Below are 21,753 nucleotides of genomic sequence, written 5' to 3'. Positions count from 1 at the left end.
AGTTCATTCCTGTCTTTGCCGATCATTCTTTTATCCAATGGCATAAAGCGCGTGAGTCTATTGCCTGAGCTGTCTATTTGTCTTCGTCCATAACTGAATGGAACACTCGACCATTGAAAACGAAAGAAACGAGAAATGAAAGAAACGAACCGAGGGCCGACTGAACTTATAGCACTGTATTCGCTGTGGTCCGTCACCACTATCATTTTCCGTCCTGCGCGGGTGCCTTTGCCATGGTTCATGGCGCACCAGCTGAACAGCACTTTTCCCATACCGTCCTTAACTCCTAAAACCCAGTCGAAAACAGATCGAGCATGATCTTTTGTGTCCTCCTCTTTCGGCGCATACTCGCCCCTAAAAACCAGCCAAACCGCACCGTAAAACTGTGTTCTACACAGTAAGCCAAGTGGAACAGCATCTTGGTCTAGACACGCATTCCAAAGCCATCGCCATCCAAGAGGCTGTTCGACGCAACAAAGCTGAATCCTCCAAAGAGATCATCCTTGGCAGCGGCGGCCGCATATCGCTCCTCGAAGCGGCTAACAACTGGACTGAGGCTCAGGTCCGTGAATTCGGGCGCAAAGTTCTCAGCGAGCTCTGGATCCGTAATCATGGGCTGGATAGGAGGCTCAATTTCACGAGCCGCAAGCTTCTTCCAGTCGATCTTGCGGAAGAACCGGTGCTTCTTGATGGTGTCCAGATCCTTGGGCATGTTTGAGCCTAGACGCTTAGCAGGATCCTTGCGCAGCAACCGCGTCAACAGGTCCTTGGCCTCCGCGGTCAGGAAGTAGGGCATGATGAGTTTCTGCTTGACAATATTCTCCTGAATCTTGGCGTTGTTCCCTCCACGGAACGGAGGGTTGCCCGTCATCAGGTCGAAGCCAAGTGCACCAAGAGACCACCAATCAACAGAGCGGCCGTATTTCTTGCCTTGGATAACCTCGGGAGCCATGTACTCTACGGTACCAAGCATCGAGTTGCACTCCTCAGACTCAACGGCCACCTTGGAGAGGCCAAAGTCAGTCAAAAGAAGGTGACCTTCAGAGTCGAGGAGACAGTTCTCGGGCTTGAGGTCTCGATAGACGACACCCAGGGTGGTATGAAGGTGGGACAGGGCAAGAACCATTTCCGCCATGTAAAAGGCCGCCGTCGGCTCCGAGAACATCTTCTCGGTATTCAGGTGGGTGAAGAGCTCGCCGCCTTGGCCGTATTCAAGAATAAGATACAACTTCTCCTGATCTTGAAAGGCGTAGAAGAGCTTAACAACAAAGGGGTGACGGTTGACGCTCTCCAAAATCTGGCGTTCCGTCTTAGTCTGCTCAACCAACTTCTTGTGCACGACGAGAGAGGCCTTCTTGAACTGCTTCTGCGCAAACAGACGACCAGTGGTACGTTGCTTCACCAGCAGGACAGTGCCGTACGTTCCCTTGCCCAAGCATCGCAGGGGCTCAAAGTCGTCCGCGGTCATCTTCTGCGAGCGGGCAACGCCACCATCAGTGCCAATCTCCACCGCTTCGGTAGACCCAGTTGTAGTAGTAACGTTCCCATCGACAGCAAAATCGTGCTCCAGGTTGATTTCGTAGCTCTCGGTGGCCACAGATGCTGTCTCGTCCCCGGAACTAGTGCCGCTGCTGTTGCTGCGTTTGTATCCATTTTGGCGGACCAGGCCGCCAGAAAGAACACGACGGCCAAGCTTCGACGTCATGGAGCTCGCGCGTGAAGAGGCAGCAGTGTTTGCGCGTGAAGTGTCGAGGCTGAGGGCCTGAATATCCTGGTGCATCCGTAGCATGCTGATTCCGCTCATGGCGGGCGAGAGAACGGGCCTCAAAGCCGGGCTGCAATTGGCACTGACAACATCGTCGACCATGAGCGTACTTCTGCTGCTCTTGGTTGTCAATCCCCTACGGGGGTCGGGCGAGAGGCAGTAGTCGGAGTCCTCATCGCCGGATGCAGCCGGGGTGTTGTGGAAGCCACGCACCGTCTTGAGTGCGGGAGTTGCTGGAGCGGATCTGAACATCTTTGTCGTAGTCGTTTAATGGGCTAGTAGTGGGATGGTGTCGGTATGATCGATTATAATCGGGAACTAGATAACTCTCGTTACAGCTCGACAAGATCAATCCCTCAAAACCTCTGTCGGCCTTCGTATTCAAGGCTCGCCTCTGCGTCGCTGGGCGTCGGCGCGGTGTTCGGTGGTCAAACTTGGTCCTTGGTGGCTTGGAATCGCACGCATCTGGTACTTGAAGAAGGAAGTGGAATTGTCGTCGACGGTCTTCTCGATATGCATTGAGGGTGAACAGGTTTGATAAGATGTGATTGAGTGTCAAGAAGAAAAAAAGAGGAGAAAGTTCTAAGCTGGGGGGGCGTGCGAAGGAAGAGGTCGACTCTGGAGACAATGAAAGTTGTGGGAAGCAGAAGTTAAAATAAAATGGAGCCAGAGGACGGCCTGGACCGGGGTTGTAACCTTGGGTATTATCCAATGTACAATTACCCCTAGGGGTATGCACTAACCAGGGGCCGCGACCGCGATGAAGAGAAAAAGTGTTCACATGCGTCACGGTCTGGGCAGGCCGGGCAGGCGAGCAACAGGAAGGGCGGGAAGGCCAGCTGGACTGGTCTGGTGGAAGGAAAGGGAGGAAAACTGGAATTGGCGTGAGCACCTGAAAATCGGTGATTGGCCATGGAGAGTCTCGCGCATAAAAGGGAGTGCACCATTTTCCAGGCTTTTTCTAGCTTTCAGCCTGGAATCGCCCCATGTTTGCACTGTCCAGAAATGAACCTCCAATACTACACCGCTGTGTACTCGCCGAGTGTGTGTATACCAAGGCCGCTGACGGGAATGCCGACCGCGATCTTCATTTTGACAAGTCTGGGGAATCCGAACAGCTGGGGCTCGATTGGCGGTCATTAACTGCATTGATCGACGGCTGGGAAGGGGGAACTGGCCGCACCATTTTGAGATTGCACTTCCATGTCACCTTGGACAAACCGTGTGCAAAGTAGGTACCCACACTTGTTTTACCAACAGGAAATCCATCACATAAAAAACACTGGAACTGTACGTACCTCTGAATGTTCGAAGTGAAGTCTTCTTGGTGACTCGTTGGTTCACTTTTGATGTGAGGTGGTGCTAGGACTGCGGTCGTACTGGAAGCCGTGGGACGAGAATGTTTAGGTGGGACAAGTAATGGAGGGTTAGGGTTAAAATGTGCCGGAAATTTTAGTGGAGCTCCAGCAACAGCAACACCGCCAGTGTTGTAAACTTCCCTGTGATTGCATCACCTACCAACCTGGAACTTCAAATCAAGACAGAAAGCAAAACACCGGACCCGCACGTCAAAGTTTCTTTAGCAGCGACCAGCCGAATCCGAATTACTCAAATTTACTCGTGTCCAAGTGTCCACGAGCTTTAGCGAGCGAGCGACCGCCAAAGTTTAGCAAGATGCATCCGGCGCGTAGAGCCTACGTGGAGGAGGCCGAGCCTGAGGTAAGACATGCCCTATTCGCCCCTCTCGCAACATCGAAGGCACCTGCTCAACTTTTGCAAACAGAGCCCGGACTGACCCCCCTGAAGCAGGATCGCGGAGGCATTGATCTCGACTCCGTTCGTAAGTCTGGAAAACACTTCATGTATTGCTTCCGACCCACGACTAATTCGCCCGCTAGCCCTCGATCGCGATTATGACATTCCCGGTGCTGGGGCTGGTATTGCCCCAGAGAAGGCATCCGTACTTCTTTCACAGTTCGAACGAAAACGATTAGCAGCTTCGATTGCCGTTCCTACCGACGATGCCCGGGTGCGAGCCAAATTGCGAGAGATGGGCGAGCCTGTCACCCTCTTCGGCGAGGGCCCGGCAGACAGACGCGACAGATTACGAGAACTCATGACACAACAAGCCGAAAAGGGAGGCCAGGAAAGCGCCGATGTGGAGATGCAGGACGCCGACAATGAGGAAGACGAAGCCGGTGACCAAGAGGAAGAATTCTACACCACTGGAACCCCGGAGCTGCTCCAGGCCCGCATCGACATCGCTCACTACTCAATCCCGAGAGCCAAGAAGCGCATCGAGTTTCAGAAGAAGGAGTCCACCATCCCACTGCGAACACATGTCAAACACCGAAAAGAGATCAAGGAGAAGCTCCAGGGATTCGAGTTACAAGGCAGTCAAACGGCAGGAGAGCGGCACATCAGCATGACGAGGATCTCGCCCGATGGAAACATGGTCGCAACTGGCAACTGGGGTGGACAGGTCAAACTCATCGAGATCCCGACCCTTGAACAAAAGAAGACTTTGAGGGGCCACACCAACAAAGTGAGCGGTCTATGCTGGATGCCTGGAGCTACACTGCCCGAGCGCAATGTTTCTCCCGATACGGTCAACCTCGCTTCTGGAGGAGCGGAAGGTCTGGTTCATCTTTGGTCTCTGAACCAAGATACTCCGCTCAGAACTCTTTCGGGACATTCCCAACGAGTATGTCGTGTAGAGTTCCACCCCTCGGGCAAGTATCTGGCTTCTGCTTCAGAAGATACCTCGTGGAGGATGTGGGATGTTGAGACCGGCACCGAGCTCCTTCTCCAGGAAGGTCACTCCCGCGGTGTCTACGCTGTCAGTTATAACACTGATGGATCGCTACTCGCGAGCGCGGGGTTGGATAGTATTGGAAGAATCTGGGATCTGCGGACAGGACGGACTGCCATGATTCTGGATGGACATCAGGACGGCCATATCAAGCCTATTTATGGCTTGGATTGGGGCTCGGATGGTTACAGGGTGCTCACAGCGTCTGCTGATGGCTGGATCAAGTGCTGGGACGTTAGAAAAGTGGAAAGGATAGGAGGCATCGGTGCACACACAAGTGCAGTGGCCGACGTGCGGTGGTTCAAGGGGTTGGATGACCCGTTGGAGGGAGTTCCTCCTGGAGAAGATGAAAAGGGGATGCAAATTCCCAAGAAGTCTGGCACTTTTATGGTGTCGGCAGGCTTTGACCACAAAGTGAACATCTTTTCCGCTGACGACTGGGCCTTGGTTCAGTCTCTCAGCGGCCACACGGGGCCTGTTGCGAGTGTGGACGTCAGCCGGGACGGAAAATGGATTGTAAGCGGTGGTCATGATAGGACGGTCAAGCTTTGGGGAAGAAACGACTCAAAGGGCTTGTATGAATCCTGAGCGGACGGCAAAGATATAGCCAAGTCCTGTCATTGCCTCTAGAGTCGCCACACCAAGGAGGACGTTCCGCAACAGGTCTTGGCTTACCGCTCAACGAGAGAGAGTACCGGCACATAGATTGCATAGAAGCTATCTAGATCCTGTATATGAGCAACCGCAAATGGATACCCCTTTAAAATTGGGTTTAACACATGAACCTCAGCTGCTTCGTGGTTGCATCTCACTGACGTGTTAAGAATAGGGGGGTCACCTGACCGCGAAAGTGGGCCTTCTGAGATCCTCCTTCCCTTCTTTTGTTCTGCAGTGACGCGGGCAGGGCTGGGCGGGACACCCTTGGAGATGGTGACGCACGGTCCATCGTGCGAAGCTTGGCTTTCTGATAAAGGGCGATAAAACAATGGCAGCCGACGCCATCACAAGGAACTTTGAGAGTTGGGTTGGTTTCGAACTTTTGACTTCTTCGTTTGTCTCATTTCTGGACTCTCAATTGTTTTATCCCCAACCGGTACTCGCGCGAGAGACACCAGTCACCATACCCTCAACCCACAGCATCCGGGCAGCTCAAGTTCCCATGCGCATCAACTCGGCCAGAGCTATCTGAAGGGCGACACGGGGAGGATTCGCTTATTTGGGAACCAGCCAGAACGTCGACCACCGCATTGCATCATGTCATATCGTCCTCCGCGGGAGGGCTACCAGCCGCCATCGCTCGGGCTCCCTGCAAAGCCTCCGCCGCCGGTTGACAATCGTTTATCCAAGTCGCCGGCGAGAAGACGCGATGTGCCCCCTGCCGTGCCATCGCCACCTTCACACTCGACCCGGACGTCACCTCCTCGGGCACACTCGACCAAGAGCGTAGCGTCACCGGCAACAGCACCTCCGCCGTCGAGCCCCCAAAAACTGCCGGTCGCGCGTCCCGATCAGTGGTACTTCACGCCCGACGAAGTAGCGAGCACACCCAGCATCATAGACGGACTCTCTGTGTCGGAGGAACGACTAAGAAGGGCCAAAGGTGTCAACTTTATTTTCCAGGCTGGCATCATGCTTGACCTTCCGCAAATCACGTTGTGGGTTGCAGGCGTGTTTTTCCACCGCTTTTACATGCGAAGGAGCATGGTGGAAGAGAAGGGTGGTATCCATCATTACGTATGTCTCTTCACGTCCCCTACCTATCCTCTGGCGCCTGTGTTGGCGGTCACCTCTAGGAGCCCGGATTTAGTTATTGAATTTTGAGGATGCGCGACGTGGACTAACCCATCTTGAATATGCAGAACATCGCTGCCACAGCGCTCTTTCTCGCGAACAAGACAGAAGAGAACTGCCGTAAAACAAAAGATTTGATCATCGCGGTCGCCAAAGTCGCCCAGAAGAATACGAAGCTAATCATCGACGAACAAAGTAAAGAATATTGGCGGTGGCGCGACAGTATTCTCAACTACGAGGAGGTGATGCTGGAGCAGTTGACATTTGATCTTATGGTGGGAATTCCATACCACCCACTATACGAGTTTCTTAATACGCTGGAGCAGGACATTCCTCTGCAGCAACAAGAAAACAGCCAACAGCAGCAAGACGTCTCCAAGCAAAAGCAGCACCTGGTTCGCAACAAGGCCTTCCGTAACGCCGCATGGACTTATTGCAACGACGTGTGCCTCACAGTCTTGCCCTTGCTACTTAACGCGCGCGACATCGCCATCAGCGCCATTTTTTTCGCCGCTTCCATCCTTAAGGAGAAAGTGGACGACGTCGATGGGGAGGCGTGGTGGAAATACCTTAAGGGGGATGAGGGCAAGGTCTGCATGGCTATGGATGTCATTACCGAGTTCTATAAGGAGAACCCGTTGAGGAAACAAGATAACAGGATGTCTCCGTCACCTACGTTCAACCTCGAGAGCACTAGGCGTAGACTCGGAACGGCATCCAGCCAGCAAGAGGGCGACGGTACTCCGATGGACACAGATCGCGGTACACAGAGCCCTAGGAGCTCCAGTGACCGCGATCGCGCTAACGGTAATAGCAACGGCACATTGGAGGAGGATGAGGAGAGGTCGCAGCGACATCATGTCAAGCAGGAAGACGGGACATCAGCTTCGGATGCTCAGAACGGTTCAACGACGAAGAACTCTTCAGAGGCTAAGACAGGTTCGGTCATCAAGAGCGAACCGGACAGCGCTACTTCTGGTCTCGATGCAAAGACAGAGCAGGCACCGGTGTCGTCTTTGCAATTAGACAGAGGAGACTCCGATGCGTCGCTAAAAGAAGCCGCCAATAATTTGGCGATACACGAAGGAGAACCGGACCACAGAGGACTACAGTCGCCCTCCGACACGAAGCGTAAGAGCTCCGTGTCCGATCCGGCAGCGGAAGGCGAACCGGAAAGGAAGCGGGCTCGGACCGTGGCGAGCGATGAGGATGAAGGGGAAATCAACGGGAATTAGCGTTGCAGGTCGTGATTTTTCTGCCCACCTCCGCCGGATCTTGCAGTTGTTTCTCCGAACTCGGGTTTGTTACTTTGGCTTATATGGTAGTCGGCGGTTTCAGGCGTCAGCGGTGGGGGTCTAAAGGGGGCGCTCTTGAATTTACATGGAATGAATTGGCTGGCGAGCATGGAAAATGCACTGGGTATTCTTCGATCACACTTCCCCAGACTCGTGGGTGTAACGGGGGTCTCTTGATCAGGCAGTGCGGCGACATATCAGGACGGTGTTTAATTTGTATGATATCCTGTAAAATACACAAGAAAGAGATGTAAGGTTTTATCACCTTTAGTGGAGATTACAAGCAGCTTGAGGCTATGTCTCGACCTGGCAGCGAAAAATCGAAGCTATAGATCAACTGGATTTCACACCTCGACCATGGCTCAATACCTTTCCATACCTTTATTCTACCCAGGAATTGACATCTTCCCTACATAACCAACCCCGTCAAAAGACAACTTGTCAGGCGCAACTCACACCACTCTCCTCAACCCAAACTCATCTCCATACCCCTTCTCCCTCGCCTTCTCATCCAAAAAGTCCACCAAGTCAACCATGTTCGTGCAACTCAACATGGCGTTCCGCTCCGCCTTGCTCAGCAGCGCGTTCTTGTTCGGCCCCATGCCCGGCGCGCACATCTCGCTGAGATGGTGCTGCACAAGCTTGAACGGCAGCGGCGCCCGCGCCAGGTGGCTCATGAACGTCTCGACGGCCTCCCACGGGCAGGCGTCGTAGCCGGCGTAGAGGGCCGGGTTGGCGAGGATGGCGCGGGCGGACATTAGGCCGGAGAGTTTGGGGATGTTGAGGAGTGGGGTTTGTTGTTGTTTCTTTTTCTCGATATTGTCGGTGGTGATGGACTTGCTGGTGAAGGTGGGAGTGTTGGCTGGGTCTAAAAGGGGTGAGGTGAAGGGGAGAGAGTTGAGGGTGAAGACGTCGCCTGAGAGGAGAATGGGGACCTTGTCGCCGAAGGTGGTGGTGAGGATCTCGAGCGCTTCGACGTTGATGGGTGTGCTGGAGGGGGTTTGGCGGGTGCGAGGGTGGATGGTTAGCCAGTCGATGTGGCGGTCTTGGGAGGGGCCGAGGACGGTGGTGATGAAGTCCAATGTTTTTCTGTAGTATGTGGTTAGTTATTTCTATCCCCGAGACCTCATCCCGAGACACCATTTTCTTGCAGGGTACTGTAGTGCCACTCACCTCAGGTCTTTATGAACACGGATCTTGACGCTGACACTCCTTCCTTTGGGGTTATCGATATCCTTCTCCTTCCCAACACCCCATCCATCTCGTCTCAGATACTCCCGAGTCTCAATCACCATGTCCCGCACCAGTTCTCGCTTTTCCATCAGCGCGGCACCAAGAGTCTCGGCGCACGCCCATGACTGAGGGCATCCGCAGTTCAGGTCCACGCCGCCGGCATAAGGGGCCACGAGGGTAGACGCCCGGGCTAACTCTTGGGGAACATTGGCACCAAATTGTACCACTGTTGGAGGCTGTGGGCCGTTCGTGGAAATGGTGAGATCGCTATCTCTGGCAAATCGGTTCCTGTTGAACTCCTTGGCCAGAATCATGGGCGTCCAGCAAAGATCTGTGCCATAGTCATGTACTGTTTGACGGAAGGCAAGCTGTCCAGCTTGTTAGTCTTAAGATTGTGATAACGGTGATGAGAACTCTCAAACAAGGTGTTGAGGGAGGAGGAGGAGGAGGCTACTTGCCTTGCCATACCTCACCATGGGCGCCAAAGTGTAAAGAAATCTCTTTTCACTCTTCGCAATGTCAAAGAGCTTGAGCGGACTTTCTCAAGACGGGAACAAGTCAGTTAAATGCATTGCGTCCCAGTGTGATGTATGATCTATATATGAAGCAGAGGCGGTGAATTATCCAGATTGAGATTGCAGTCTCTCTGGGCCAGGACGTAGAGAACTAGAAAGGAAAGAAAAGTTGGGAGGACGTGTAGCACTTGCTACATGAAGAGGAATAACAGAGAAGGGTCGGTAGGCCTTACTGGACAATATCCTGGTTAAACTCTTCCATAGTGGCCTCCATGTTGATGAGTCCCAAGCCCTTGATAACGAGTGGAAGGATGGAGTAAGAGCGAACGACTTTCGTGGTTGCGCCGGAGGGTGAAGAAGTGGTTGCAAGTGAAGGTTATCGCGATCAGCATCCGCTTTTTTTTTAGTGGGGGTTTTGAACTTTTGATAGCCGCTACGGCAGTTGACTTTTTGTGAGGTTCACAAGCCCACGATATACAAAATCTTCCGTTATTCAACCTGGCGATCCAAAATCACATCACAGATTATCGACACTCGATGGTAATGACACTATTTCAGCGAAAACTTGACAACTGATTTCTGGGAGCAAATATCGCGTCCACGCCTTGGAGCATCACAAGTTCATGAAATCAACCCCAACCCTAACAGTTCCCGCTATCGGTGCTCCATCCCCCACTATACGTACCTGATCAGGCCCCACTAACAGCTCCAGTTGCCCCGGTTTCACGGTTTTAACAAGGCACAAACCCCTGTCTTATATGACTCTTAGCAATTCCCCAGTGGCCGTCATCGCTTCCACTTTCTTCAGCTTGTTGACTTGCAACCCATCTCCAGCTTTTTCCTTGAGCAAGAGCCATCTGCTCACGCCAAAATCATCCGATGAGCCTGAGACAAAAATCCGACAAGATGGGAAGCAGCAACCCAGTCATTGGCCTTCTCGGTGGCGGCCAATTGGGTCGTATGCTCTGTGAGGCCGCAAACCCCCTGGGCATCGACATCGCCATCCTCGACGAGAAGAACGCCCCTGCTAAGCAGGCCCATAACACCAACCGCCATGTCACTGGCTCCTTCAAGGACCCGGCCAAGATCCGCGAGCTCGCTGCTCGTTCCGACTACATCTCTGTCGAAATCGAGCATGTTGAGACCGAGGTCCTCGAGGATATCGAAAAGAATGGCGTCGAGATCAAGCTCGCTGATGGCTCCGTTGCTATTCACAAGCCGCCTATTCATCCCTCCTGGAGAACCATCCGCCTGATTCAGGACAAGTACCTCCAGAAGGAACACTTCCGGACCAGCAAGACCAAGATCCCCATCGCTGATCAGATGGCTATCGAGTCGGGCGAGTCTGCTCTCAAGTCCCTCCAGGAAGCTGCTGACAAGTTCGGGTTCCCATTCATGCTCAAGGCGAGGAAGGGAAGCTATGATGGAAGAGGAAACTTCAAGGTCAGCAGTGAGGAGGACTTTGCCCCTGCTATCGAGGCGTTGGGCAAGCTTCCTCTCTACGCGGAAAAGTGGGCCCCGTTTGTGAAGGAGCTTGCAGTTATGGTCATCCGTACCGAGGATGATGAAGGCAACTTGAGGAAATGCGTCGCCTACCCTGCCGTTGAGACCATTCATGAAGACAGCATCTGCACCAAGGTCTTCATGCCGCCCAGAGGAGTGGATGATGATGTCTGTGAGCAGGCTAGGAAGCTGGCCTGTGATGTGATTAGCACCCTGTGGGGAAGGGGCGTCTTTGCCGTCGAAATGTTCCTCCTCGAAGACGGTAAGTAGCAGTGGTTGGACTCGATATCGCTGAATATTTTGCTAACATTTGGTCAGGATCGTTGATGATCAATGAAGTCGCGCCTCGCCCCCACAACTCCGGCCACTACACCATTGAGGCCGTTCCTTACATGTCGCAGTACAAGGCGCAGCTCTATGCCGTCCTTGATCTGCCTATCCCTGATGAGCTCACCCCAAGAGTTTCATCTTCTATCATGCTCAACATCTTGGGTGGTGCCGCCCCCAACTCCCACCACAAGCTTGCCCGTCTTGCCAGGACGACGTACGGAGATAATGTTGATGTCTATCTCCATCTCTACAACAAGGAGTCCAAGCCTACCCGCAAGATCGGCCATATCACTTTGACAGGATTCTCTTCCATCGAGGATCTTGAGCAGGCCACTGAGCCTTTCATCAGCATGGTCGATCAGATCAGGGAGGAGCGTCTTGCTGCTTCTGCTGAGCAACTCCGCCCCCAGGAGGAAGCCAAGAGCAAGGCGAACTCCGGAGGAGCTAGCCCTGCGGAGGTACACAACTCGGATCAGCCTTTGGTATTGGTCACAATGGGCTCTGACTCCGACTTGCCCGTCCTCAAGGCCGGTCTTGATATCCTGAAGGAATTCAAGGTCCCTTATGCTCTCGACATCACCTCTGCCCATCGTACTCCCAAGTACATGATGAAGGTTGCCGGTGAGGCGGCAAAGAAGGGCATCAAGGTTATCATTGCTGCTGCTGGTGGAGCTGCCCATCTTCCCGGTATGATCTCTTCGGAGACCCCGCTGCCTGTCATCGGTGTTCCTGTCAAGGCAACACACCTCGATGGTCTCGACAGTTTGTTGAGCATCGTTCAGATGCCGGTAAGTTTAGGCCCAGAATCCCAATGAAATTACGGTCCGTCACTAACTGTTAACAGAGGGGCGTCCCCACTGCCACTGTCGGCATCAACAACTCCACCAACGCCGCCCTTCTCGCTATCAGGATTTTGGGTTCCTTCATCCCTCAGTACCAGGAGCACATGAGCAGATATCAGCTTCAGATGGAGGAAGCCGTAATTGAGAAGGGTGACAAGTTGCGGACAGGAGGCGATGTTGCGTATCTTGAGGGCATGAAGAAGGCCAAATAAACAAGCACACAGTGGCTTAGGAGTCAACGGGCAGGCGATGCGCAGTTTTCAATGTATATATGATGACGATTCAACTCGCGCGTGCACATATTTGGTATGAACGAACAAAAACAGGACCGGGCTGAGCGGGCTTTGAGGGTTATGGTTTAACACGAGTAAAAGGAAAAGGAATGGTTATACCCGGAAAGTTCAAGGAGAGAAAATGTCAAGGAGTATGTAACGTTTATGACTGTGGATTTTCACCACGATACATGACTTTCTTCACATTTCCCAGTCGGGGTCAAGTGAATATATGTCTGGCTCTCGCAGGTGAAGCTTCAAGGGTACGAAATGCGTGGAAGTCAACCAATCCAGGTATCCCCTGGGTTTTTTCGAAGGCTTCCACAACGGCATCCATCGCGAGTTCGCTGCCAAGACTAGTTATGGGGTCCGTAGGTGGACCGTGCACGCGACGGCCGCGGCAGGGTCCCGCCGACGGAGGTCCAGAGCTTCCCCCGGAGAGGTGGCTCCAACTTGCCCTAGCGACAAACGTCACCGTCCGGACGACCATCAACCTCAAGCAACAGTTCCGAGACTGGCTTCAAGTTCCATTATATACACTCAATCAAGATGTCTTCCAAGAAGGATATGCGTAGGGCGGATCTGAGTAAGTTCCTCATTCCAATTCCCCAAAGTGCATGTTGTCCGGTGTCAAAGTTGCGGAGCATAAAGCTGACCCGGGGCATCGGTATAGTTATCCCCTATCAGGAGCCGGCCGCGAAGGCCGACGCCGCCGAATTCCAGTCGACTATTTCGTCAACATTGCCCATGGCTGCTATCTTTATGCGCAACCGCTACATTGGATGGTAATTGGGTCCCTACTCCACGATCTGCTCGATGCGCGCAACACAATCTATGCGACTCCGATCACAGCTATGGAGAGCTTCGAAGAAAGCTACCCGCGGTCTACAACCCAACGGCAGCCACGTGTCGTTCGCCATGTGCTCTTGGATGTGAACATGGGATGAAAGCTTGGGTGGACAGGTCGCTGATTGCGAATCATATGATACAGGGCTGCCGTCGTCTTTGCCGTCCAGAGCTGGCTCGGCGAGAGCGAAGACACCAAGAAGAGCACCAGTACACCCGGATACTTTTCCGTCGGCATGTCGTGTACGTTACCGGGACAAGATATTCCCTCTTTGGAACTGGGACTTGGGACACCCTGCTAACCTATTGCCTAGTGATGTCTCTCGCCGTCACCTACCTCCCGCTCTTCCTTCCCCCGCAACCGGGCATGCAACAGGGCAGCGTCACCGATGCCGCTCCTCCTGTCCCTGCCTAAACCAGCAAGCAGCTTATCCGATGACCGAAGGTCCTTTCCCGACGAACCAGACACGATCGTTGTTTTGACGGACTGTTCTTCCGACTTGCCGAAATCATGAAACTTGGGCGAATTACCTACACGAACGTTGCCATTGGAGAGCCTCATACGCCGTTGAGAGGCCCGGAAAATACGAAATCTTTCTGTACACCATATTTAATACCCGGTTAATTGCGAGGATGTAATGATATTATTAACGACGAAAATGAGAGAGGACGAGGCTTGGGTAATGGATGTCATCTTGTTCAGACTGACAGGATTCCGGGGATCATGGGAGGAGTAGTTGGTCAATGTTCCAGCCCGGTATAAGGGGCACTCTATAACGCTGTGATGGATCGCACGACAAGAATGACCCGACAGCACTACAATCTCTCGACGACAATGAGTTATTCGCTGCGCCAGCTCTGTTCTTGGATACGCTGAAATGGGCTGAGGACGGGCGGAGGGATGGAATCGACTATATTGCCGATGATTGAGGACACTACAAAAGGGACCCACGTCTTCAGTAACCTTTCCCAGAAACTATGGTCAGTGTAAGTCGGTCACACAGCTACTATCAATTATTCTATGTGTTCTTGCCTCGGGATTGCATGGGCCACACGTTTTGATTGCTTAGTCGTGAGCTGGTGTAGCACGACAAAGTAGGGTAAGGTTGATAACCCATAGGGCCATCTTGCTATCAACAAAGACTCAATCGGACATCGAACGTCATTATTCGTTTTACCTTCTCTATTTCGTTCTCTGGCATGGATTGCCTTTCTCCCAAGTCTTAGGGATAATGTTGCCTGTCATGTTGAAACGGCGAGGTCTTCAGGGGGTTGTTAAGCGCCCGTCCACTCGCGGAGTTTCAGATGCGACGTCTCGAGTGGTCAACGTGACATCCTCCCATGGCCTTCCACTACCAATCTCTGTCAGGAGATGCCTCGATGGAAGGCCCGAGCGGTACAACCCGGTTCATACAAGTCGATTTTATGTTTCGCTTCATTTCATCTTATTTTTCTCTTTCCTCGCCCTTTGTCCCGTTTTTGCCTCCCAATCTTTCTGTTTCTTTTGCGAGCTCGTTCGTTACCTAGCGACTCATCTTCCTAAAAGTGAAGTCACCGCGGAACTTTGTCTATACTGCGCTGCCTGTTCATTACATCAACTTCCTTCACTCGGTTCTATAATTATTCAATAATATCATCAGCTGGTCTGAACATCATACCTAATAACTCCCATCGCTCGAACGAGACACCAACCGATCGAAAACCTTCATTCATTACCTCACCGCAACAAGAAACCCCAACTCCTCCCGAAAATATACCTACCATCCTACGACAAAAGTCACCATGAAGCCAGTCACCCTCGCCGCCGCCCTCCTCTCCCTGTGCGCCTCCCTCGTCAGCGCCGGTGTAGTCATCACTCCCATCAAGCCCGATCAAGTCGTACCCAAGAACGCAGATGACTGCTTTTTCGGTGTAACAACTCCTCAAGGTTGCGGGTACGTTCGTTCTGTCTCCTTTCTATTTCACCCTTTTGGCTTGTCATTCCTCGCTCCCACTTGCATGATGGCTAACCCGCATCATATGTTAGACCCCTTCGTAACACGAAGTAGGAGTAAGGAAGGGACTACGACTACAGCATCAAGTCCTTGCTGAATCGGAGAGGTTAAGGATGGGGAACCGTACTACGACTTGAGGACGACGTTGCGGGCTTGTAGCCGGAATATGGGTTTTGGGTTCCGGCAAATGTTGATGGTGAAGAGGGGCCTGGTCGGCGGTGGGATGAATAGATAATGGGCAGGTTCAGAATGAGGACACCTTGGTCTCTCGGCTCTCAACTACGGACTAAAGGCATGGAGGGATGAGCTATCATCAACCACCTCCTCACCGAGGCGGAGAATCTCGGCTTGGTCATGTCAACGGAGACACGTGATACAGATCGAGAATGCGAAGAAGATGGTCGGACACCGGATAGCCCGTGGGTACGGCCAGAGGAGGAGGAAGAGGACGCAACCACCATCACTTTCCCGGAGAGATATGGAGGCTTTCTGGTGCGAACGGCGACGTTCAGAGCCCACCCGTTCTGTCCTGTCCTGTCCTGTCCTGTGCATACTCGAAGAACAATGAGACTGAAATAGATACCCATTAATATCTTTGTGCAAATGACACAGTCTTCACCACCCAGTTCTTGCTCCAACCATCATGAGTGTGTTGAAGCTCGTAACGATTGATTATGAGCATCGCACGGGGCCATGTGATTCCAGAGAACTTGACGGACAACCTTGCACATCTGACCGTCAGTTTGCGCTGCGCACAAACACTGCAAAGAGACGAGCTTCTAAATCGAAGAGTCACCAACACCTTGATGGCACCGGGGATTTAAGCTGCCAAAGCAGCGGAAGACATTTACAACTTCACAGCATGGTTTAGAAATGTGCCGATCGTTCGACCCGCCTTTACATGTGGTGATTCTAAGGCAGGAGATACAGAAGGGCTGTTTGTGGCATCAATCTGCCACTCAACTTCGAAGAGACCTAATGAAAGGCTCTCCAAGACTCCCGCGATACTGTTGGGCTGCAGAGCAGCAGCAGCGATCGCGTCTCTTCGTTGAGTGGTTGATGAGAGAAAAAGGGAAATTTTGGGCGGATGGACGTCGAGTTTTGACAAATTCGAAGCTTGGCCAGTGGCCCGTGCGCTCACGCGTTTGCCTGGCGGGGGACAGAGCAAAGACCCATAAAAGTGAAAGCTTTGGCGGGGCCGATAAAAACCACACCGGTCCGAGGAACTGCCGGCTCCGCAAGAACCAGACACTTTAACTTCATTTCAAAATTTCCGCTGCAACCCTCGCTTCCTCTTCCCAACTCTTCTTCTCAACAGACTGGCAGTTCCGCGAACCACAGAGTCCCTAGTCATGGCGATGGGATCTATCGGCGATACCCTTTGGGATGTCGTCATCTGCGGCACCGGACTGCAGCAGTCTCTGCTTGCTCTGTAAGCAAACTCCCTTCCCCTCTTCTCCATCCCACTTCCATCGTTCTCCTGTCTAACTGACCGACTGACATAGCTGTTCTCCGCCTTGAAGATCCCTTTCGCGATCGAGCAAGAACATTTTGCACATAGACCCCAACGACTACTATGGCGGGGCGGAAGCGGCTTTTAGCCTGCAAGAAACTGAGTCCTGGGTTGACCGTCTGGCCACCGAGGACAAAGGCCTCTTCAGGTCCGCATCCATCACCAAGCCGGATGTCGCGGGTCTCTCCTTCCCCAGGGCGTACTCGCTGGCACTGGCACCGCAGTTGATCCACGCCCGCTCGGAGCTGCTATCTCAATTGGTTTCTTCCCGGGCGTACCGGCAGGTGGAATTCCTCGCCGTCGGATCATTTTACATCTTCAAAACACCCCTCGACCCCGAACAGCAACCCAGCCTTGTCCGCATCCCCTCAACCCGCGAAGACGTCTTCTCGACCACTGCCATCTCGGCAAAGGCAAAGCGCGGACTGATGAAGTTTCTCAAGTTCGTGCTGGACTACGACAGTCCGGACCAGAGAGATGTCTGGAAGTATTTTGCCGACAAATCCTTGATGGACTTCCTACAGGAGCACTTCAAGATGGATGCCGAGCTCAAGACCTACATCATCACCCTCACACTCTCGCTGGATGGCAGGATCAGCACCGAGGACGGATTGTTCATCATTCATCGTCATCTCACCTCCATGGGTCACTTTGGTCCCGGCTTTGCTGCTCTCTATCCCAAATGGGGGGGCATCTCCGAGATTGCTCAGGTCGCTTGTCGGGCTGGTGCGGTTGGTGGCGCTGTTTACATGCTTGGTGCTGGTATCAAGTCGATGGCTACTGCTGCTGACGAGATCGAGCTCGAGCTGACCAGCGGCGACAAGGTGAAGACGAAGTTGCTCGTGCGTGGGGACGATAGCGTTGGCGATGAGCCGATCATCAGTAGGCTAGTGGCCGTTGTTGGTTCTCCGCTCAAGAGCTTGTTTGAGCCAACCATCGAGGGGGCACCGACACCATGCGTTGCGGTCGTCGCTCTGCCTGCGGGCTCACTAACAACATCCGGTGAAGCAAACACTTACCCAGTCTATGTTTTTGCTCACTCTAGCGGTACTGGCGAATGTCCCAATGGTCAGAGTAAGTTTCACCCATTTTATTCCCTTCTTCATCCCTTCCCAAGTACTATGATGATCCACATCTTGAATACTTATCTACATTGTCCAAGCTTCGGCGTTGACGATAACTACCTCTGACATTCTGATCGTACTCTCATCCATTAAACCTTTTTGCATCATTCACAACATGTTAGGAGCAAAGGCTAACTGGAAATCAATAGGTGTCATATACTTGTCCACAATGGCGACTTCCAATTCCAAGGAGATCTTGAGCCGTGCTCTTGAATCCTTCCTCTCCGCCGTGGACCATAATCAAGTCCCCCAGTGCTTGTATCAGTTATACTATGAGCAGGCTGCTGGTGTGAAGCAAAGTCGACTTGATGGGTTGACCCTTGATCTGCCCGGTCCTTCTCTTTCCCTCTCGATGGACGATTCATTGCTGCAGCATGTCCGCGAGGCGTGGAAGAAGGTCGTTGGCGACACAGTTGATGATGCAGAGTACATGGTTTTCACAGATCGTGAACCCGTGGATGATGATGATTATGAATGATTCTCGGTGATGACCATGGTAAGGGCTGGTTTCTTTACTATCATATGCACAGCCCTTTGCACATACTTCAGCATGCTTTAGAAAATTAATTTCATTATACTTCTACCACTCAATTGCCATTCCATGTTCGTGCTATCTTGTAACTGATTCGTTGTTTTTGCTCAGCTGCGAAATGACAATTCCCTTCTTTCAAATTCAGCCTCAGGGTGTTGAAGAGTTGTCGTTCGCCTGAAATCTGTTCCCCCTTCCCATAACTTTCCGAATATCAGTTCCCTATATCCTCAGCAGAGATTGAGATCCCATCCATCCCAAGCTCCGAACGGTTGTCGCCGGAGACACGAATGCCTAGCAAACCATCCATGACGGTATCCCAATTGACCTTTCCCCCGTCATGACTAACTCAAATAGGGGCAAAGCACCCCTTTTCCCATTTTCCCACCCGAAAACTCGCACCGCGAAATAACAATGAAAAATAAAACGGACCGCAAGATCGGCACCGATTGCACCGATAAAAGACTATCGTTCGCAAATCCTCCGCATCACTCACTCACTCACTCACTCACTCATCGCCGTCCTCTTCCACCAAAGCCAGCATCTCAGCCTCCGACACCTCGACGCCCACGCGAATCTCGCCAAACGGCTGGAAGTTCTCCATGTCCTGCTCCACCTTGATCGCGTCCTTGGTCGCGAGGACCAGGACGTTGTAGAAAGCCTGCGTCGCCACCTGTCGGGTTCTGTCCCTAGGTTCATCCAACAGCTCGTCAAAGGCAACCCACTGTCTGAGACGTCTGTTGTTTCCGTCTCCGTCTCTGTCACCGTCGTCAAGGGAGGCATGGGAGGGTATACCACCGTCGAGGGAACGCGTCTCTCCTCTGGTTTTGGCTACCATGTTGACGTAGGCGAGGAAGTTGCGGCCGTCGCGGTCTAGAGCATCTCGCATGACTTGGGAGGTTTCGGCCACAGTTTGAGTAGCGGCTCCAGCTCCAGCTTCGGCGGAAGGAGTACGGCGCAAGAGGTCACGGTCACCATGCGGGCCGCCAGGCAAGTGCGGAAGCTGTGATTCATCCTCTCCGGGCGGCATGATGGGGTCGGATGAGAAACCGGGGACGCCGCCCGAGTGCAAGAAGGGCGCGTAGGATCCGGCGTCGCTGAAGCGGTCGATAGGGGGGAGGTGGGCTAAGTGGCTGCCTCGGCTGTGGAGGGGACTGGCGCTTACTTGTCTGCTGGATCCGGGGTGGTGACTGTCACCTTTGACTGATGAGCCCGGGACGAGCGAAGAGGGCCGGTTCCAGGGAGCGTCGGAGGGAATGTCGGGCAGTGCTGAGCCATCTCTTCTTCCAATCTCGGCGTCTTCTTCGGCTCCTCCAGCCAGCAAGCCTCGGCCTGCCTCGGTCTGCGGCTCGACATTTTGCTGCGCTTGCGCTTGATGTTCTTCGTTTTCATCGCTGAGGCGACGACGGACTCGTCTCTCGGCGTCTTCTTCCTCTAGCTCGAGGGCTTCGAGAGCTGTGCGCCGACGGCTGCGTCTTCCTCCGGCTTCATCCTCCTCGTCGATGTCGATGCCCAAGACTTCGGCAGCGAAGCCGGCGCCGGCAAAGAGATCTGCCAGTGGATGGCTGCGGTGGTTTCCGGAGCCCAAACCGCTTTCAAGGGCGCCCACACCCCCAACTCCACGACTAAATACGAGATCGTATGCGTGTCTCTTGGCAGCAGCTGGGTTTGTAGCTGCAGCGCGTCTGGCAGCGTTGTTCGCCCGCTCGGCATTTGCGACGTAATCATTGCTCCACGATTTCAGTTCATGGCGACTGATTTTGGTGTCCTCGTCGGGTGCCAGCACAGCTCGGCGGCGCTGACGACGTTGAACAGGTGCGGCGACCGCCTCAACCACAGGCTCCTCCGCAATGACTTGTTCTTCTTCAGCTTCTTCCATGATTTGGTCTTCCTGAGCTTGCTCAACTTGGTTGGGGACAAGGCCAGGGACTTCGTCGGCCTCAGGCGGAGGAGCAGTGCCTCCGCTCATCAGCAAGTCACCTTGGTCGTTAAAGTAGAATTCCGGCTCGTCATGAACTTGGCCAGAGGCAGTGGCATGAGCTCGCTCTTCCTCGGGACGCGGGAGAATGGGTAGCTCAGGCTCGTCCACAGTTGCCATCACGTTGCCATCAGCGTCGATCTCGATTCCCCAATCGCCAAAGATCTCGGCGTTGGCCTCGGGTTCACCGAACTGCATCATATCGTCGTCGGGCTTGTGTTGAGAGAGAGGTCCCAGCGAGTAGGAAGAATGCTGAGAATACAGAGGATCTGCCGGAGAAGATTGAGGTAGATCAAGGCCGATGAGAAAGGAGCCACTGCCATCCGGTGTCAAGTTGAACCTATCCAGTGGCGAGAATTGGGACGAAGTTTTGCGTGAGGCTTGACTCTGGAATTGGGAAGCCAGGTTTCCTTCCTCGTCGAAGTGGAAGGCTGGGAGCCCCATGTTGACCTCGAAGTTCGGGTCATCTGGCAGGATGAGTTGGTTGCGCCTGCAAAGCTGAGGTTAGATTGACACATTATCTGGTCGTCGGCAAAAGGAGTACACATACTTGGCCTTTCCGGCTTGCGGATCAAGGGCATTCTCACTGCCCCCCAATACACTGTAGAAGCATCGCATGTGCATATGGATCTTCTCGGCGTCGGTGAGCACATAGGAACACTGCTGAGAAAAGACCCTAGAGACGCCATAGAGCAGGCTCCCCTGCAGGCGCAGAGCGATGGGGGCGCCCGGCTGGAGGATGGTCTCGCAAGCTTTCCGGACATTGACTTCTTGGATTGCCTTGCGCGAGATCTTCCTGTTGCTTGATCTGAGTCCAAACGTGGACACCAACCTGGAGTGAGAGTATAATCGCGTCAGTTGAACTGTCTCACCTTGAAGTCACAGACAGGTTCACTCAGGTTTACTCAGGTTCACTTACCAAACGGTGGCAACACCATACTGCTGGTTGGTTAAGACTGGTGAAGGAGTCAGTACAACTTGGTCCTCATCTCTCAGCTGAAGAAGAAGTGAATCCACTCACTTTCGTGACTGTAGAACATGGTGGCGAGGAACGGTTGTGTGAGGCGGAGAGGTTGTTATTCTCAAGTGTTACTTGGTGAAGGAGGCCAGAGCCTCGAAGGATATGATGCGTGAAGGTTGATGATAAGGTTTGAATGGAGATATTGAGAAAAGAAAGATTACGAAGGAGAACCTTGGTAAGAAAAAATGAGAGTGAACGCGGGTGAAGAGGGGTAGTGGGTTAAAAGATGCTCGGGGTCGGGTGCAAGAGCTTGACGCGTTCTACGTGCACATGGCCGAGATGGGATGGAAAGACGAGCAAACAACGACTCGACCGGAATACAATGAGCGGCATAGGGACGACCAATTCGGCGGGACGAGGATTACGGCTGAATTGAAAAGCAGGGTTGGT

The 21,753-nt window shown here is 53.1% G+C and overlaps 8 protein-coding genes across 8 annotated transcripts; 5 read left to right on the top strand and 3 right to left on the bottom strand.

Moving 5' to 3' along the window:
* Positions 1-216: 216 nt before the first annotated feature.
* On the bottom strand, positions 217-2,284 carry B0H65DRAFT_29603 (kinase-like domain-containing protein). The gene has a single exon (XM_062823078.1). The coding sequence runs from the start codon at positions 2,015-2,017 to the stop codon at positions 425-427; it is 1,593 nt and encodes a 530-aa protein (XP_062686307.1). The 5' UTR covers positions 2,018-2,284; the 3' UTR covers positions 217-424.
* Positions 2,285-3,159: 875 nt separating this feature from the next.
* On the top strand, positions 3,160-5,343 carry B0H65DRAFT_450162 (WD40 repeat-like protein). The gene is made up of 3 exons (XM_062825990.1): positions 3,160-3,484; positions 3,572-3,605; positions 3,664-5,343. The coding sequence occupies exons 1-3, from the start codon at positions 3,440-3,442 to the stop codon at positions 5,163-5,165; spliced, it is 1,581 nt and encodes a 526-aa protein (XP_062686306.1). The 5' UTR covers positions 3,160-3,439; the 3' UTR covers positions 5,166-5,343.
* A 362-nt stretch (positions 5,344-5,705) lies between these two features.
* Positions 5,706-7,897, top strand: B0H65DRAFT_29549 (cyclin-like protein). The gene is made up of 2 exons (XM_062823071.1): positions 5,706-6,311; positions 6,437-7,897. Exons 1-2 carry the CDS (start codon positions 5,832-5,834, stop codon positions 7,601-7,603), a joined length of 1,647 nt encoding a protein of 548 aa, XP_062686305.1. The 5' UTR covers positions 5,706-5,831; the 3' UTR covers positions 7,604-7,897.
* Positions 7,898-8,115: 218 nt separating this feature from the next.
* On the bottom strand, positions 8,116-9,210 carry B0H65DRAFT_438218 (uncharacterized protein; the record flags this gene model as incomplete). Its single annotated transcript, XM_062825359.1, has 2 exons — positions 8,116-8,752; positions 8,837-9,210. 2 exons carry the CDS (start codon positions 9,208-9,210, stop codon positions 8,116-8,118), a joined length of 1,011 nt encoding a protein of 336 aa, XP_062686304.1.
* A 1,063-nt stretch (positions 9,211-10,273) lies between these two features.
* Positions 10,274-12,653, top strand: B0H65DRAFT_450155 (uncharacterized protein). The gene is made up of 3 exons (XM_062825989.1): positions 10,274-11,176; positions 11,233-12,032; positions 12,089-12,653. The coding sequence occupies exons 1-3, from the start codon at positions 10,291-10,293 to the stop codon at positions 12,296-12,298; spliced, it is 1,896 nt and encodes a 631-aa protein (XP_062686303.1). The 5' UTR covers positions 10,274-10,290; the 3' UTR covers positions 12,299-12,653.
* Positions 12,654-12,907: 254 nt separating this feature from the next.
* Positions 12,908-13,619, top strand: B0H65DRAFT_438216 (uncharacterized protein; the record flags this gene model as incomplete). Its single annotated transcript, XM_062825358.1, has 4 exons — positions 12,908-12,944; positions 13,032-13,143; positions 13,350-13,447; positions 13,519-13,619. The coding sequence occupies 4 exons, from the start codon at positions 12,908-12,910 to the stop codon at positions 13,617-13,619; spliced, it is 348 nt and encodes a 115-aa protein (XP_062686302.1).
* A 2,799-nt stretch (positions 13,620-16,418) lies between these two features.
* Positions 16,419-18,406, top strand: B0H65DRAFT_29485 (GDP dissociation inhibitor-domain-containing protein). The gene is made up of 3 exons (XM_062823062.1): positions 16,419-16,630; positions 16,722-17,785; positions 17,874-18,406. The coding sequence occupies exons 1-3, from the start codon at positions 16,551-16,553 to the stop codon at positions 18,311-18,313; spliced, it is 1,584 nt and encodes a 527-aa protein (XP_062686301.1). The 5' UTR covers positions 16,419-16,550; the 3' UTR covers positions 18,314-18,406.
* Positions 18,407-18,872: 466 nt separating this feature from the next.
* B0H65DRAFT_416096 (Rec8 like protein-domain-containing protein) lies at positions 18,873-21,382 on the bottom strand (the record flags this gene model as incomplete). The annotated part of the gene is made up of 4 exons (XM_062824027.1): positions 18,873-20,832; positions 20,893-21,174; positions 21,262-21,298; positions 21,364-21,382. The coding sequence occupies 4 exons, from the start codon at positions 21,380-21,382 to the stop codon at positions 18,873-18,875; spliced, it is 2,298 nt and encodes a 765-aa protein (XP_062686300.1).
* Between the last annotated feature and the right edge of the window lie 371 nt (positions 21,383-21,753).

Source organism: Neurospora tetraspora (assembly GCF_033439725.1).
Source record: "Neurospora tetraspora strain CBS 560.94 chromosome Unknown B0H65scaffold_1, whole genome shotgun sequence".
Classification (NCBI taxonomy): Eukaryota; Fungi; Ascomycota; class Sordariomycetes; order Sordariales; family Sordariaceae; genus Neurospora; species Neurospora tetraspora.
Note: the sequence above shows the minus strand (reverse complement) of the source record. Positions and strands in the feature narration are given on the sequence as shown.